Source organism: Chrysemys picta, chromosome 1 (genome assembly GCF_011386835.1).
Source record: "Chrysemys picta bellii isolate R12L10 chromosome 1, ASM1138683v2, whole genome shotgun sequence".
Classification (NCBI taxonomy): Eukaryota; Metazoa; Chordata; order Testudines; family Emydidae; genus Chrysemys; species Chrysemys picta.
This window is the reverse complement of record NC_088791.1, coordinates 204,701,006-204,719,024: the sequence shown is the minus strand read 5'-3', so window position 1 is coordinate 204,719,024 and position 18,019 is coordinate 204,701,006. Positions and strand designations below refer to the sequence as shown.

Genomic DNA, 18,019 nt, shown 5'->3' with positions numbered 1-18,019 from the left:
TCTGCATGGGTCAAGTTTCTCCTTTTGTGGGGAGTGGGCCACTGCTCCCCCCCATGTGATCTCTGTGGACACATGCCAACATAAAGAATGCAGCATATGTTGTCATGTATGCATGCAAATATTTGTGTGGCTGTGCAAGACATTTCATTTACAAAACCTTACACTGAAGCCTATTTTTCTAACTACAGCCTTACAGTGGAAGGGTCCATACTCCAGAAATTACCTTTCAGCACAGCAGAGGTGTGGCTAACAGGAAGTATGTATTAATAGCTAAAGTGAGCTGCTGTTTTACTCCTCCCCTCTAAAAAAACAAAAACAAATTGAAAGGCCTGCCAATTTCTAGTTTGCCATTCTGCCACTCTGCTGGTTCCACCTTCTTTCCTAGTGCCTCAGAAATCCCCAGGTAGATAGACACAGCTCTTTGGTCCATGAAATGGAGGCTCTGGCCCAAAGAAAAGGTAAAATAAAACCAAGCCCAATCTGTGGGGGACTTCACATCCCTCCTTGTATCCTAATTTGTCATCTAGAAAACGACCAAATCCTCTGGCTGGCTTAGTGTGAAATCTCTATTCCACTTGAGATGAAGATAACTGCAAGATACCCAGCCATGGGGCTGCCTAATAAAAGCTCAACAAACATTTTAAGAGAATCTTAGAGTTGCTTAGATCAGTGGTTCTCAAAGCCAGTCCGCCGCTTGTTCAAGGAAAGCCCCTGGCGGGCCGGGCTGGTTTGTTTACCTGCCGTGTCCGCAGGTTCGGCCGATCGCGGCTCCCACTGGCTGTGGTTTGCTGCTCCAGGCCAATGGGGGCTGCGGGAAGTGGCGGGCAGCACATCCCTCAGCTCACGCCGCTAGTCTCACCCAATAGCAGGTTCACTCACTAGGACATACTCAGACTCTTTGTCCAATTTCAGGGACATCAATTATCATCAATAGCCATACACTGGAGTGTAAAGTGCTTCCTTAGTGGTTGCAGCACAGGAGGAGAGACAGAGCTGCTACTTCCACCTTGTGCCTGGTGGAGGAGTGAAGGAGGGTGTGGACTGGGTGGAGCCTAGGTTCATTGCTTCCCCTCTGCCCCACATTTGCCTCCACCCCTCAAAGTGCTTGTCAACATTGCTGCACCAGCAAGCTGGGTGACTGGACTATGGCCGGGGTAAGCCTGGTACGGTTTACTTCCCCCAACTCCCAGGAGAAGCAAGGGAGACCAAGAGGGCAGATCGTGACTGAGCTGCTCCAGGGCAGCACTACTTCCTGCTGCTCCATACTCAGGGTAGATCATTTAGCTGCAATCTAACCCTAAGTTTGCCAACAGATGTGTTTATCTAAAACATTATTAGAACACTCTAGTTGTAGCCAAACCCAAGCGTTTGTAAGTGAGCAGAGTCTGAGTTTAAAAACCAGGACATTAAAAGTTTGTGATTCAATAAACCTAAATATAAAAGTCATAAAAGATTGATAATGTTAATTGCAGAATTTAACTGTGCTCACTTATTCTTCCCTTTGTGGGGGGAGAACTCGCTAGCTTGAATCTGATTTCTTCTTTTAAATTTCCTTTTATTTTAATTCTTGTTCCATTTGAACTCTCTCTCTCTTCTCCCAATCATTTACTACTGCTTTGTATCTTGGGCAAATGTATGTTTTCCAGACCACTGGTGAAAATACTAAATGAAACAATCCTCAACCCTGGCCCTTGCAGGACCTATCAAACCCAGACTAGACTCAATGGCAGTTAGTTACTCCTTACTCGGCCTCCAATCATAGAATATCAGGGTTGGAAGGAACCTCAGGAAGTCATCTAGTCCAACCCCCTGATCAAAATGGGACCAATCCCCAGACAGATTTTTTTACCCTGGTTTCCTAAATGGCCTCCTCAAGGATTGAACTCACAACCCTGTGTTTAGCAGGCCAATGCTCAAACCACTGAGCTATCTCTCCCCCAAGGTGTTAAGGCCTTGAAGTAGACTTCCAACTTAAAGCACATGAGTAGTTGCAGTGAGGCTAATGGGAATATTCGTGTGCTTAAAGTTAGGTATGTGCTTACATACCTCGCTGAACTGAGACCTTGATGTCCATCAGTAAATTGGTATGGTCAGAGTTCCTACTGTTCAGAAAAATGATCTGGCTGCTGAATCCAATGGTTCCAATTGTGGAACTGTCCAAGACTTTGTAAATCAAATTAAATACTGTCACTATCCCAGGAGCAACCCGGGAACCAGATTGTGACAGGGTCACAAGAAACTTCCCAGTTTCCCTGTTCCCACTTGGGATTCGGGGGATAGAACCTATATCTTGTCCAGATAACGCCTTCCACTGAAGCTGGTGGCAAGGAAACCAGGAAGCAGACTTTGACTCTGCCTAGCACAGAATATTTCTTCTGGCATAGCTGCACTGATACGTGTGTTGCGGGTTCTGCCCACACACCAGAGTGGGGTAGGAATAGAGGTCCCGAGGAGGTTGCTGTTCCCCTCCTCCTTCCCCTGCAATGAGGGCTATTGGCACAGGTGGTATTTATTTTGTTTTGTTTGTTTTGTTATTTGTATTTCTTTAGTGCCTGGTCCTGGTCCATGTCCATGACCAGGGCTTCTAGGTAGCCTTGCATCCCCTTATTTCCCTGTGCTGCAGCATTAATCAGCCCATAATCTTGGCCGTAGGTAAGAAGGAAAGAGAATAGTGTTTTATAAAAGTTGTTTAACAATTTTTGTATAGGGTAGAATATTTTGTAAATATAAAACCAGAGCAAAACAGTAACTTTAGGTGACGCGTACATCAACAGGAGCCAAATCCTGCAGTCATTACTCAGGTAAAGCCACTGTTGAAATCAGGGAGATTTTTTTCATGAGTAAGGACTGAAGGATTTGTCCCTAGACTATTTCTGTAAAAGATTCAAAAACAGTTTTCAAATAGAGTGAAACTTTTACGGCTGTGTAATGGGAGAACTATGTGGCACTGAACAGTTAACCAATGGTAGGTTTTACACAAGAATAGACTTTAACTACAAATACCTTTTAAATCTGGATAATGTACCTGTTAATTGTGCTCAGCTGCCCACTTGGTAAATATTATAATATTCCAGAAGATGTTCCGGAACACAAGCTAAATCAATTTCAATAGACTTCACAAACAAAGCTGTAATGGTTTCTGTGCAGGATACAGATGGCATTAACCCACTAGTTTACAGTGCAGATAGGCAGATATGAACACAGGAATTGTCATACCAGGGGTCCATCCAGTTCACTCTCCAGTTTCTGAAAGTAACCATCAGTGGACACTTCTGAGAGAGGAGTAAGCAACTACAAAATGGATAACCTGCCCATGGGAGTAGAACCTGATCTGTCAGTTGGTAGTGGGCATGAGTTACCCTATCCAATGTAATCATGTTTGTTCTCATTATCCACATTAATGCCTAATTTTTCTCTGAATCCTATCTTCGGTGATATCTAGTATTAGTATATTAAAACATGATTCTGGGATGTATTAACAGGTGTGTTGTGAGCAAGACACGAGAAGTCATTCTTCCGCTCTACTCTGCTCTGGTTAGGCCTCAGCTGGAGTATTGTGTCCAGTTCTGGGCACCGCATTTCAAGAAAGATGTGGAGAAATTGGAAAGGGTCCAGAGAAGAGCAACAAGAATGATTAAAGGTCTTGAGAACATGACCTATGAAGGAAGGCTGAAAGAATTGGGTTTGTTTAGTTTGGAAAAGAGAAGACTCAGAGGGGACATGATACCTGAAAACTGCTATCTAAAAGGGTGTCATAAGGAGGAGGGAGAAAACTTGTTCACCTTAGCCTCTAAGGACAGAACAAGAAGCCATGGGCATAAACTGCAGCAAGGGAGGTTTAGGTTGAACATTAGGAAAAAGTTCCTAACTGTCAGGGTGGTTAAACACTGGAATAAACTGCCTAGGGAGGTTGTGGAATCTCCATCTCTGGAGATATTTAAGAGTAGGTTAGATAAATGTCTATCAGGGATGGTCTAGACAGTATTTGGTCCTGCCATGAGGGCAGGGGACTGGACTTGATGACCTCTCGAGGTCCCTTCGAGTCCTAGAATCTATGAACTCCCCAGTTTGTAAACTGAATTGAATTAGATTTAGGATTTGCTCAATTGGGCTTTCCGGAAAGAATTGCTTGTGGGATTAAGCTTGGTAATGGGACATTCACTTTGCAAGTAGATTTTTTTCCATATTTTTTTCCAGTCTCCCAGCTGCACAAATACAGTAATATGGCTTTATGTTCACCTGTAAGAACTGCAATATTGCTTTGCACATGCAACTCGTATGTTAGAAGTAATTGCTCTTAAAGGGCTCCGTCTTTTTGGCTACCGAGTATTGCTAAGAAGTATAGGGAACCAAAGAATGAGCAGTCACCATTTGCTCAGCACCTGCATGTAGCAGGAGGAGATGTGCACAGTACTCAGCAGTGGATGCACACTTAGGCACTCCCAGCACACTGAAATGAGTCTGGCTGAGAGAGAGGAAAAGTGGATGTGTTAGGGTAGAAGTAGGGCATGGCCAAGGCATAGATGCTGAAGTGGAATCCAGCAATTGCAAATTATGTACATAACTCAGCATTATGTTTTTCAGCTACTCCTTCTGCCAACCATGAGCAGAGGCTTCTTCAAGTGCACTTTAGAGTGGAAATTAGAAGAAACAGTTCATTTTTGGTGCTTTTCTCTTAAAAGTAACATATCAAACATATTGTTATTAATCACTGTGAAATTGCTTAAAAGTATATTTAAATTATTTTATTTTTATGGTATATTTAAAATCACAATCTGGACAAAGAACAGGAGTACTTGTGGCACCTTAGAGACTAACAAATTTATTTGAGCATAAGCTTTCGTGGGCTACAGCCCACTTCCATGAAAGCTTATGCTCAAATGAATTTGTTAGTCTCTAAGGTGCCACAAGTACTCTTGTTCTTTTTACAGATACAGACTAACACAGCTGCTACTCTGAAACCTGGACAAAGGAGATATTCTGGTCCATGATTCAAATATTTGTTTCCCGTGTTCTAAGAGGGATAAGCACAGAGATGGGAGTGGGGCAGTCCTGAAATCTATTCCTGACTCTGCCGCTAAATTGCTGTGTGCCTTGGGCACATCACTTGACCTCTTTGTCTTACTTTCTTCACCCCCAAAAGGGGTCATGATAATATATTTATTTGAATCACAGTAGTACTGTTAAGATCCAGTGTTTGGTTTTTTTTACAGCACTTTCAGCCCATAAAAACACTGCTGTTGTAATGTTACAACTGAATTGCTTTCAGAGAAAAAGCAATATTCTGTACAGGAGCTGTATATAGCTCATGTAAGCTTTTCATTGATCTGAGGTGGGGTTTTTTAACATCATTCTGAGAAGAGGTTATGAAATGTCAGACGTAATCCCAGTGGTAACAGAAGTCAGTACAAGGCAGAATCTCCTGAAAGTGTGACATTTACTTGCTTTACTAGTAAGTTCACCGTCAAACTGGGGGGGGGGGAAAGGGGGGTTTCACACTTGAACACTAATTTTTCAGGATTTCTGTTGCTAGATTTAAGTAATTTAGTGGAAAGGAATTTTTCATTTTGTCCAGTTACACTGTATAGTGGCTTTGCTTTCGTTGGTGGTGACTAGGTGGTGAAGCATTAGGTTATCTATCCCTATTATTGTTGAGACAAGGTGGGTGAGGTAATATCTTTTATTGGACCAACTTCTGTTGGTGAGAGAGAGACAAGCTTTCAAGCCACGCACAGCTCTTCTTCAGGTCAATTGTTGTCTACTTTAGCTGTACTTCATTCGTATTGCTTCCACCTCCGTACCACTTGCCATTGGCCTTTTGCTTACATGGAAGATGCAAGAGAGGCAAGGGAAGCTTTCAAAAGTGACTGGAGAGTAGGCTTAATGAGGAAGGAAAGCTGCAGGTACTGTATACCAGCTCTGCATGTTTCCTTTGAACCCAGCCTCTCATCCCCTTCCAACATCAGACTTTCCCAACACACTCAGACTAGATCAACCTTTGAAAAGATTCTCACAAATATAAAAATATACTTCTATCTTAAATGAATAAGCTCTGTATCAGTTATGCCTTCCTTCAATGAGACACTGTTCCAGTTTGTGAGACAGTAATTAGAACTTCCAGGTTAACAGCCCTAAAATTTTAGTTATCTTGTCATGCACCACATGAAGCAGAGGCAAAGTGTTTGGAACGGTGGTATGTTTAGTACTCGGATATAGACATTCAGGATTCTTGTTGTTCTGTTCTACTGTGTGGGGCTGGGGGGGGGAGGGGAAAGGGGAGAAGGAGGAAGAGGGAAGAAGAGAAATGTGATATCCTTAGAGCACAGGAAGACCTCTCGTGCCCAATTCTGCCATCCCTCCTCTCATTTAAGCAGTACCTTTCTATCCAAGTAGTCCCACTGAAATCTGTGGAATATTTGTGTGGCCTGGTGCTAATCATTATAAGAATAGCAAAATCAAGTCCAAAGTGAGTTTAGCAAATTCAGGACTTCCACAACCAGAGAGTAATTGCAAATGAAATTACACAAGGAGGGGCGCCTGCATGATGATATTCATACACTTGAGACTAAATAGTAGCAAAGAGAAAGCACTGGCCATAGATGACCCTAGGGGCAATCTGTTAGTCTGCAGGTGGTTAGACATTGATTCTTCTGCTGTTTCCAAACCATTATTTAATGTAGCTTCTCTTAGATGAGACGAGGATAATGTCAAAATCACTTCCTTTTATTTCTTTTTGACTTTCAGATAGTTTGAATCTAAATATCCAGCTGTTGGGTGGCTTCAGACAACAGTTGATGTGTTGAAAGATTAACTCAGACACCTTCTGTGAATGTGGGTTGAAGGCTTGGAGCATGTCAAGGAAGACCAGAAAAGATGCAATGAACATTCTGTAATCAGGAAAATGAGAGAATTTCGTAGAGAACACAGCAGCAACCTTTCTCTCCTGCAGCTGGAAGACGTGGCCACATGTTTTTGAAATCTGGTTAATTTAATAAAGAACTCTCTGTCAGGCTCTGTGGTGACCTTGTAAATCTTGTACTCGTGTGACAAACGTGCCTTTGAAACTTGCAGTAAACAGTTCATTCTCTAGAAAACCCAACTGTTGGAAAAATCACGATTGAAGAATCATGTCAAAAAACCTGGAGATCATCAATTTGTCATTTTTGTTGGAACATGAGAGGGAAACAATACTGGGAGTACTGAAGAGAGATGAGTATTTGAAAAAAGTGGAAGATAAGAGGATAAGGTAATCTTTTAACATTCCTCTTGTAAAAAATTGCTTTTTTTTCATTCTCTCTTGGTTGAGTTGTTCTTAGAATATTGCAAACTTGGTTGGGTGGCCAGGTGCCTGGTTTTTGACCAGAAAGTCCAATCGAAAAGGGGACCTGACAGTGTCCGGGCACATCTGCTGACTGGACACCCAAAGTCCCGTTACTACAGGTGGGGAAGCACCAGCTCATTACCCGCTCCAGCCCCTACTCAACCGGGGCTGCCTCCTACCTGTGTCAGGCAGCTGCAGCTCCCAGCCCCAGCTCCGCAGGTGAGACCCTGGGCTGGGGGATAGGGGAAGAGGAGAGGGGAGGTTCTGGCATGCCTGCTGGAGTGTCCAGGTTTTAAATATTATGAAGATGGCAACCCTAAGACTGGGGCCTGACTTGAGGGTCTCTTCACTGCCATGTGGGAGTCCTGCATTTCAGGAGTGACTTTAGCACTTCAGCACAATTGCTCCTCTAGTCTCACGCAAATAGAAGTGTGGCGGAAGTGGGAGGTGGAAGGAAAATGCTAGTTAATGCATCTTTTTGTAAATGTGTGTGACGCATGCATAGCTACAGGGTATAAGACTGGGGAGAATGATATTCTGGATAGCAGAGTAATTGGAAACTTAAATCCAGTACCTCTTTGTTAATACACAGAAATGAATTCTGTAGGTTTGTTGTTTCTTTGTTTTGTTTCTTAAGTTGGAATATTCTTCATGCAAGGCTAATCTGCAACAGAATGCCAGTGCATGCTGAGAATTAATGATACCTAGATCTATGGCATACCTTGGAAATTTGCCATAAGATTGTCTTAATACGTTTGTAGAACATTTTAAACGTGCTAAAATTTGGCATAATGAAATCTGATACTTTGCATTGAAATATGTACAAATTCTCTTGATTATTGTTCATTCCAAATTTAAGATCCCAGCATTCATGTCTGATTCCCACAGAAATGTTCAGTCAGTCTCAAAGTAAGAAAATCTGTGATATCCTTGCCTCTGCCTGTGTTCACCTTGAATAGGAAGTCATCAGTTAGGCACTAATATTGAATTTTAGTAAAACAGAAAGTAGTGGTTATCCTACAATAAAAATGAAAGTACTTATTTTCTAGTATGTTACCAAGTTCATTTTTCTGTTGATGGCCTGATTAACGCTTGCACTGAAGGTGACTGAAAAAATGTATGGCAAATGTTTTTGTATTTCAAGTAGAGTTAGAGATATTGCCTGGTACTGGTTCTGCTATTTTGTTTGAACTGATCCCATGTGCTCAAAAGGGTTAAACAAAGCTATTTTGACACTCTTCTCAGGGTATGTCTACACTACGGGATTACTCCGAATTTACAGAATTCGATTTTTGGCAACTGATTGTATAAAGTCGAGTGTATGCGGCCACACTAAGCACATTAATTCGGCAGTGTGTGTCCATGTACCGAGGCTAGCGTAGACTTCTGGAGCGTTGCACGGTGGGTAGCTATCCCATAGCTATCCCATAGTTCCTGCAGTCCCCTCCGCCCATTGGAATTCTGGGTTGAGATCCCAATGCCTGATGGGGCTAAAAACATTGTCGCGGGTGGTTCTGGGTACATCCTCCCCCTCCCTCTGGGAAAGCAACGGCAGACAACTGTTTCGCACCTTTTTTCCTGGGTGAACAGTGCAGACGCCATACCACGGCAAGCATGGAGCCCGCTCAGCTCAAGACAGCAGTCATGAACATTGTAAACACCTTGCACATTATTGTGCAGTTTATGCTGAACCAGAATCTGCAAAACCAGGCGGCGAGGAGGAGGCGGCTGGGGCAGCGCAGCGACGAGAGTGATGAGGACATGGACATGGAATTCTCTCAAACCGCGGGCCCCGGCGCTTTGGAGATCATGCTGTTAATGGGGCAGGTTGTAGCCGTGGAACGCCGATTCTGGGCCTGGGAAACAAGCACAGACTGGTGGGACCGCATAGTGTTGCAGGTGTGGGACGATTCCCAGTGGCTGCAAAACTTTCGCATGCGTAAGGGCACTTTCATGGAACTTTGTGACTTGCTTTCCCCTGCCCTGAAGCGCCAGAATACCAAGATGAGAGCAGCCTTCACAGTTGAGAAGCGAGTGGCGATAGCCCTGTGGAAGCTTGCAACGCCAGACAGCTACCGGTCAGTCGGAGTGGGCATATCTACTGTGGGGGCTGCTGTGATCCAAGTAGCCAATGCAATCACTGAGCTGCTGCTACGAAAGGTAGTGACTCTGGGAAATGTGCAGGTCATAGTGGATGGCTTTGCTGCAATGGGATTCCCTAACTGTGGTGGGGCGATAGATGGAACCCATATCCCTATCTTGGCACCGGAGAACCAGGGTACCCAGTACATAAACCGGAAGGGGTACTTTTCAATGGTGCTGCAAGCACTGGTGGATTACAAGGGACATTTCACCAACATCAACGTGGGATGGCCGGGAAGGGTTCATGACGCTCGCGTCTTCAGGAACACTACTCTGTTTAAACGGCTGCAGCAAGGGATTTACTTCCCAGACCAGAAAATAACCATTGGGGATGTTGAAATGCCTCTAGTTATCCTTGGGGACCCAGCCTACCCCTTAATGCCATGGCTCATGAAGCCATACACAGGCAGCCTGGACAGGAGTCAGGAGCTGTTCAGCTATAGGCTGAGCAAGTGCAGAATGGTGGTAGAATGTGCATTTGGACGTTTAAAGGGTCACTGGCGATCGTTACTGACTCGCTCAGACCTCAGCGCAACCAATATTCCCATTGTTATTGCTGCTTGCTGTGTGCTCCACAATCTCTGTGAGAGTAAGGGGGAGACCTTTATGGTGGGGTGGGAGGCTGAGGCAAATCGCCTGGCCGCTGATTACGCGCAGCCAGACACCAGGGCGATTAGAAGAGCACACCAGGAAGCGCTGCGCATCAGAGAAGCTTTGAAAACCAGTTTCATGACTGGCCAGGCTACGGTGTGAAAGTTCTGTTTGTTTCTCCTTGATGAAAACCCGCCGCCTTGATTGACTCATTCCCTGTAAGCAAACCACCCTCCCCCCTTCGATCACAGCTTGCTTTCAAAGGAAATAGTCACTATTGTTTAAAAATCATGTATTCTTTATTAATTTATTATAAACATAGGGAGAGAACTGACAAGGTAGCCCAGGTGGGGTTTGGGAGGAGGATAGGAGGGAAGGAAAAGGCCAGTTCAAAATAATGACAGCCTTTTGCTTGGGCTGTCCACTGGGGTGGAGTGGGCGGGTGCACAGAGCGGGTGGAACGGCCACCTCTGTCCCCTTAATTAAATTCCCGTATTTCAACCAAGTTACCATGAACAATATCACTCTCCTGAGGATAACACAGCGAGATAAAGAACGGATGTTGCTTGAATGCCAGCAAACACCGGGACCATACGCTGCCAGGCTTTGTCATGCAATGATACCAGATTACTTGCTACTAGCATGGCGTGGTCAAGTGTCCTACCAAGGAGGACGGAATAAGGCTGCACTGCCCAGAAACCTTCTGCAAAGGCTTTTGGAGTACCTCCAGGAGAGCTTCATGGAGATGTCCCTGGAGGATTTCCGTTCCATCCCCAAACACGTTAACGGACTTTTCCAGTAGCTGTACTGGCCGCGAATGCATCCCAAGTCCTCGGGGCAAATTAATCATTAAAAACGCTTGCTTTTAAACCATGTTTTATATTTACAAAGGTACACTCACCAGAGGTCCCTTCCATGGCTTCATGGTCTGGGATAATGCCTTGGGAGGGTACTTCAGTCAGGCTGAGAAAAAGATCCTGGCTGTTGGGGAGAACGGAGTGGTGTGCGCTCTCCGCAAGCTCGTCCTCCTCCTCCTCCTCCTCTTCCCCATCCGCAGAATCCTCAGGCATGGTTGAGATTACCCCCTCCTTGGAATCCATGGTCAGAGGTGGGGTAGTGGTGGTGGCCCCCCCTAGAATTGCATGCAGCTCGGCGTAGAAGTGGCATGTCTGCGGCTCTGCCCCGGACCTTCCGTTTGCTTTGGTTTTCTGGTAGGCTTGTCTGAGCTCCTTAACTTTCACGCGGCACTGTAGTGAGTCCCTATTGTGGCCTCTCTCCATCATGCCCTTGGAGATTTTTTCAAATGTTTTGGCATTTCGTCTTTTGGAACATAGTTCTGATAGCACGGAATCCTCTCCCCATATAGCAATCAGATCCAGTACCTCCCATATGGTCCATGCTGGTGCTCTTTTTCGATTCTCGGACTGCATGGTTACCTGTGCTGATGAGCTCTGCGTGGTCACCTGTGCTCTCCATGCTGGGCAAACAGGAAATGAAATTCAAAAGTTCGCGGGGCTTTTCCTGTCTACCTGGCCAGTGCATCCGAGTTCAGATTGCTGTCCAGAGCGGTCACAATGGTGCACTGTGGGATAGCTCCCAGAGGCCAATACTGTCGAATTGCGGCCACACTAACCCTAATTTGAAATGGCAATGTCAATTTCGGCGCTACTCCCCTCGTCGGGGAGGAGTACAGAAATCGATTTTAAGAGCCCGTTATGTCGAAGTAAATGGCTTCGTTGTGTGGACAGGTGCAGGGTTAATTCGATTTAACGCTGCTAAATTTGAACTAAACTCGTAGTGTAGACCAGGCCTCAGAGAGAGTGGCTATGTTTTGTGTGTTCCTTCAGAGCCAGTGAGTGAGAGTGAGCACGGTGTCAGTAGCAGCAGCAAGGAATAGCTCTGTGCTGCTTTCCCCTACAGTGTTCAGGGGAAGGGGTTTTGCCATCCGAGATTTTAGGGTAGCAGCCTTGCCTGCTAGCTCTCAAAAGACCCTGGAAGAAGGTATAGAGATTCCATGAGGGTTAGTAGACCTCTCCTTTCCTGAAAGATTACACACAGAATTGGAAGGGGATTGTGTGGGGACAGAGGACAGTGGGGTTCAGTGGGGGTCAGATGCAGATATTTCAGGTGACAATTCAAATGTATTTGTTTCAGTTAAGCATCCATCCTCTGAAAGTTTTGATGTTCCCTCTTCCCCCTACCTAAATTTTTGTGTAGTTTGGCTCTGACAAACAAGTTTAGAATGCATTTATTTGTGTCACTTGGTCAGGGGGAGACTGGTTTAGAGTGTGCAAGATATACCAAGTTGCAAAGGGAGATGGAATTCAAGTGCTTGTTTGTTTCTATTTCTGTATTTAAAGGCCAGGCTGTGGCTTGTTTTTCTCTTTGGATTGGCAAGTGTCACAGACACGGGTATTCAGCACCCACCGAGGTCTCTCGATATAGATCCAGTTAAACTTTTATAGCTGTGGGGTAGTGGTGGCGGGCCCCCCTAGAATTGCATGCAGCTCAGTGTAGAAGTGGCATGTCTGCGGCTCTGCCCCGGACCTTCCATTTGCTTCTTTGGTTCTCTCCATTTAACTGTCTTTTCACCCTCACCCTCTCCAGATAAATGAAGTAACTAGAGTAAATGCAGTGCACCCATTGCTGTTGGCAGCCTCTTTACCCAGTGGGAAATGTGGCAACCGGAGTAAACTGAAAGCTTTTCCTTTTGCCTAAGCCTAGCCTAGCTCACTTAATGTAGGAGTGAGGCAGGAAGGCAGATCTCCAACCCTGGCAGTTGTGTTTAATTTGCTCTCATCATGGTTGTTATCATTGAGCTGAAGAAGGGAACTACAGACCCAGCAACAGTTGGGAGACAGTTTGTTCCAGCCACTGTGTTTACCCTTGGAGCAGGATCATCCTTAATAGTGATGGACAGGGATGCTGCAAACTAGAGAGTAGCCCTGTTAGTAGTGCAAGCTCATGGTTGGGAGTTTAGGCTCTGCAGAAGTGCCACTGATGGGGAATTTTGAGCTGCATAACTATCCCAGAAGGTGCTATCATGCTTATGCTCCTATCAAAGATTCCTGCATCAATTCAAGTAGGTCAATGGGCCACTGGCTTCTTGTCCCTTTATGGTCACTTAAAAACCCTACCTGCCTGAGGAATTGTGGGCATGTGTCTTGGCAAGGTGCAAACTGGTAACATTTTCTGAGTATGGGCCGACTGGAGGATTTATTGGCTTTTTGTCTGGTGGGAGACGACCTCCTTAAGAACAGCTTGAAATCTGAAATTAATGTGAGGATCCTGATAATTAAGGGGAACCATTTGGGGGAAAAAAAATCTTAAATTCAGTGGAATGCACACACAGCCTTCCGGCGACTTCAGGGAAACTAGTGAACCCAAGACCCTCAGGTTATTTGGAGAATTGTCCCTCAAACATGTTTTGCTCACTGTGCCTGATAACATCAAACGCTAAGACCCTAAAAAGTCTCCCAATATATTCAAGCCAGGTTTGGATCTGAACAGGGAGCTGGGTGGATTTCCCTACCTCCAGGGAGAGTTCATCATGACCCTCTCTGAATGCAGCTAAATTATCCCTGGCAAGGATATCTTTTATCCTTGGCTCATAAATATACTTCTGAAGAACATGTTTTGTCTTTGGGATGCCATTTGGTGCAATCTGGTGTGTGTGTCTTATCGAAACATATTTCACAGAAGAACACGGTCTTCTACATTAGATTTGTTTTTCATTCTGGCAAGATGCTCAATTCACACGCTGTATTTAAGAGTTTAATGTATTATTGGTATTATTGTAGTGCCTGTGGAGCCCTAATCATGGACCCAAACCCCACTGTGCTGGGCACTGTACACACACACAAGAAAGACACTCCCTGCCCCAAATTGTTTATAATCTAAGTGTAAGACAAGAAACAATGGATGGATACAGACCAACAGGCAAGTGCAAGGAAACAAGTGAGGGGCGGCATGGGAGAAAGCCCTGAAGGTGCCTGTTTTAAATTTAACAAGTGGGCGATGGAGACTGATATCATGGGCTGATCAGAGGCAGAAGTTGAACTTTTGATACTAAAGGAGAGGTCATAGGTAGGGTGAGAATAGACCTTGAGGGGCTTTGGAAGTGAAGTCAAATAACCGTTTTGTGGGATAGAGAAGAAGGAGTCAATGGAGAGATGCAGAGAGGGCTGATGTGGTCAAATATATTCAGAGTATTCAACCTACCACTAATATAGTACCATTGAGCTATAACATATGGGCACATATCCTGCCTAGTGCATCTCTTAGTACTTTGTTACATCGAGCTTTTAAATGTAAAGCTTCTTTTTATTCTTGAAACAGGAATTAAAGTTCTGGATCTTGTTTAAAGAAAAAGCAATAGAATAATAGCTGAACACAGAAAACAGAGAAGGGAAGTAACATGAGCCTTTCCCAACATAATGCTATCAAGTTATTACTCGTGTTTTGTAGTCCCCTCTTGGCCTCCTAGCGGCAGTTTAGTTGGCCAAGTCCACTCAACAGTTCCTCTGGCAAGGATTCTGCATGGTCAGGGCAGCCAATTAGAATAAAGACTCCTTATCAAGCAGTACAATAGAAGTATTTTAAAATATCAGCATATTCTAAATATAGGACAGCACTGTTCTCTCAGATACCACTATCTGGCAACTATTGGAAAATTCACAAAGTGAGTTTAAATGGATTTTGGGAAATTTATCTGTGCATGGAAATTGACTTGTCAGGTGATGTATCTGAAGGTGTTTGTAAGGGCAAATGTAAAATACTATGGATTGTATACACTGTGTACAGTATATGTTTTTGCAAGACTGATTAATAGTTCTTTAAGGAAAATATACCTTATATGATAGCGTATGTTTCATTCATATGTGCCTGGGAAGAGAGAAGCTGATTGGTAACTATCGCATTTGACAAGTAAATTGCTCCATTAGTACATTATTATTTGAAATAAGATACTTCTTGTGTATAAACAGTTACTGTTTTTAGTACCATAAGCACAGATGCCTGCGGTCTCCATTCTATTTAAAATTTAAGAATGTTCCATTTCTGAACTAATTAATAACTTGTGTGGCTTTTTTTATCGTACTGGGGTTACCATTGATTCTACCAACATATAGTAAGAATCCAACAGTTTGTAACTCAGAAAGTATTTCATCTTGCTAACATAGTTTGTAATTTTATCTTTAAAAATTCTGGCAGCCAAAGGTTCCTCCTGTGTGATAATTTAAACTTTCTCTTTTTTTCCTTTCTTCTTCTTACCACCTTCCTTCTCTCCCAGGAGGGTTTTTAACATTCCAAAGAGAATATATTTCCATCTTGTTTCCAAAAAATAAGCCTAAAAGTGCATGAGTACAACATAATTTCTTGATCTCATTTGCTGTTTTTAGTTGTCTGACAGTATCTCTGCACTATAGAAGGGGAAGAATTTATAAGCAGGCATTTTAAAAGGGTTTTCTTACCACAAATTCACAACAATATATCTTGGAACCAGGATCCAAAGGATAACCTGAGACTCTAGGCCCAGTGATTTGCATTCCTCTGCCTTATAGGAATGAGCAGAAGTAGCTAGCATGAGCTTGAACCTTGGTGGTACTAGCCCAAAGCAGCCAGCACTGCTGTAGTTGAGGGGACACTGGGGAAGAGCTTTCCAGCCACCAGTTTGCTTCCCACACCAACTTACAGGAATTGCTGTAGCTTCTGATATCACATTCATTCAGCTCTGAAACTTGGATGAGATTTTTTTTCTTATTTTCAGTTTTGTCATTGGTGATTGGTTTCCCTTCAATGCACTCCGCACTGCAACTGTTCAGCTGTACAATATCATTCTCCTTATTCATGCTTCTCACCTGCCTCCTCTCCCCCACCTCCCTCCTTTTCTTTCCCTTTTCTACCACCCTACTCCTTCAGTTTCCTTTTCCCTTAGCTAATTCCTGGTCTTACTCCAAAACTCCCTTTGCATTTCCACTATTCCTGTTGCCCACTTCAAACTGTGTATCCAAAATAACTCATCAAACATCTGAAAACCAGGTTTTATAATATAAATCAAATAATTATATAAGCAAATTGAATAGCCCAAAATTTTCACACCTGGGTTCCTGAAAATTGAGCACCTGAAACCATATTTAGGCAGACAAATGGCCTGATTTTCAGTGTGGTGAGATGCCACTTGAAATCATTATTAGTTTATCAATTGGTTCTTAATAAAATTAAATTTTACTCTTCATCATCCCATCCAATGCAAGATAAAATGTAAAGAAGCAAATCCAGTTCCAAGTACGGGTCTGCATGCTGGAAATCATTCTGGTGGAAGGCAGAGTAACTTTATAGCTGCTTCTGTTACTCTAGGGCTGAATTAGCTTCCTCAGCCTGTGTATGGCGTAGGTCCAGAATAGCTCAAACACCAACAGCTCCAAATGATGACTGTGGCTGGCAACTCAGCTCCTCGGGCATAATGGAATTTTCTACCGTAAGGGTAGAAGTTCAGATGTACAAGAGACGTAGTTTTCTGGGGGCTGATCCAAGGCTATGGAATGAACTCACTCTTTTTTGTCATCCTCCTCCCCACCCACCCTGTTTTCCCCAGTGAATGCACTAACAATGCACTGAATGTCTAGGTTTTTTTTTCTTTTTCTTAATTCAGTCTGCAATTTTTCATAACTTTGCAAACTTTGGAACAATTAGAGTGGCAAAAGGAAAACTGGAACACTGACTCTACTACTTTTTTCAAAGTGAGGTAGTTCTGAAAAGTTAGGGTGCGGGGGTAAGGTGTAAGGAAGAAAAAGGAAAAAAATTAAAATTAAAACTGCATGCCATGGTGGAAAAGGTGGTGATATAAGAGACATCACATTTTACAGCGTTCCTTATCACATGGACATTATCTATTATCCTCGCCCTTGCTCTTCTGAGTCATTTATCAAATTTGCTGTATACTAAGACTATTCTGCCTTCCACTTTGATATTTTATGAGGGCATGTTCCTTGATTTTATGCTCCATTTAGAAAGGTTTAGATTATTACCTATGTCAGCGCTGCCTAGTTATTGGGTATAAGAAACAAAATGCATCTTCAGTGCACTTGGTATGTTCCCTCTGAAGTGTTTTTTAATATACCATTTGCATTTAAAAGAATAGCTGAGTGTTAGCAGAGACAGATGTTAATACTTGTCTCTTCTATCAAACCCCTAATAATATAGATAATTTAGATTCCTTAGGGGTATTATAGGATATTTCTCCCAGCAGTTTAATAAATGGGATTCTGCTGGGTTTGCCTTCTCTTGGATTCTCTTTGTACTCCTAGAAAATGTTTTGGTTGTGTTTTATTTCTTGTATATCATGTGTGAGTACAAATGCGTCCAACTGCTAGCTTGAGAGTCTGTTGCTTTAGAATTTATGAAAACTTGCCTCCTGTGCTGCCTGTAGAAGAGATGGTGTTACATTTGTTATCCCTTTTCAGTAATGTTTAACGGTCATAGCTATGCAGTGGTTGTTTAGAGGCTGCTGTGATGATGGATTATTTTCAGATGACTCATCTACCTCCTCCTACTCTTCCTCGCCCTTGGAACACTTAATTCTTCATATTCTGAAATGTGACCCCATTTGTTACAGTCTGTCTGTGGTTCAATCCAATAGCCTCTGCAAGGAATCCCAAAGCAAAGCTTTTGACCAACACATCTGCCTGAATGTTTTCTGATGAATATAAGTCAGTAGGGAAGTTGAGGGGCAATTTATTTTACCAGGATTTGAAGAAAGCTTTTAAGACAGCAATACACTTTAAAAAAAGTCAATCTGCAAGATGAGCAACCTTAGCAGAATGAATGTCATCAATCAAGAATTTGTATTGGATAAAGAATAGGAATTACTGAACAGATGGAATTACTGGAAAATAAGGATACTGCCTCTTTAAATATAGTACCAAAGGAGAGACTGACACTTTAGCCAAGATAGGAAATGTTAAC

At 43.3% G+C, this 18,019-nt stretch overlaps 2 protein-coding genes across 19 annotated transcripts in view; both read left to right on the top strand.

The window, feature by feature from the left end:
- SYTL5 (synaptotagmin like 5) overlaps positions 1 to 18,019 on the top strand; it is a 164,887-nt gene that overhangs the window by 58,459 nt on the left and 88,409 nt on the right. For 14 of the 18 annotated variants that reach the window (XM_065579088.1, XM_005294654.5, XM_005294652.5 and 11 more), the window contains exon 2: positions 6,745 to 7,246. The exons of the other annotated variants lie outside the window; for them this stretch is intronic. In XM_065579088.1, coding sequence (XP_065435160.1) covers positions 7,128 to 7,246 — 119 coding nt within the window. In that variant the 5' untranslated portion in view covers positions 6,745 to 7,127. The remainder of the gene's footprint in view (positions 1 to 6,744; positions 7,247 to 18,019) is intronic. 18 annotated transcript variants of the gene reach the window in all.
- The window catches only part of LOC135978000 (uncharacterized), a 1,156,726-nt gene continuing 1,147,525 nt past the window's right edge, over positions 8,819 to 18,019 (top strand). Inside the window, exon 1 of the mRNA XM_065579122.1 lies at positions 8,819 to 10,496. Within this exon, the coding sequence (XP_065435194.1) occupies positions 8,936 to 10,216 (1,281 nt within the window). The 5' untranslated portion in view covers positions 8,819 to 8,935 and the 3' untranslated portion in view covers positions 10,217 to 10,496. The remainder of the gene's footprint in view (positions 10,497 to 18,019) is intronic.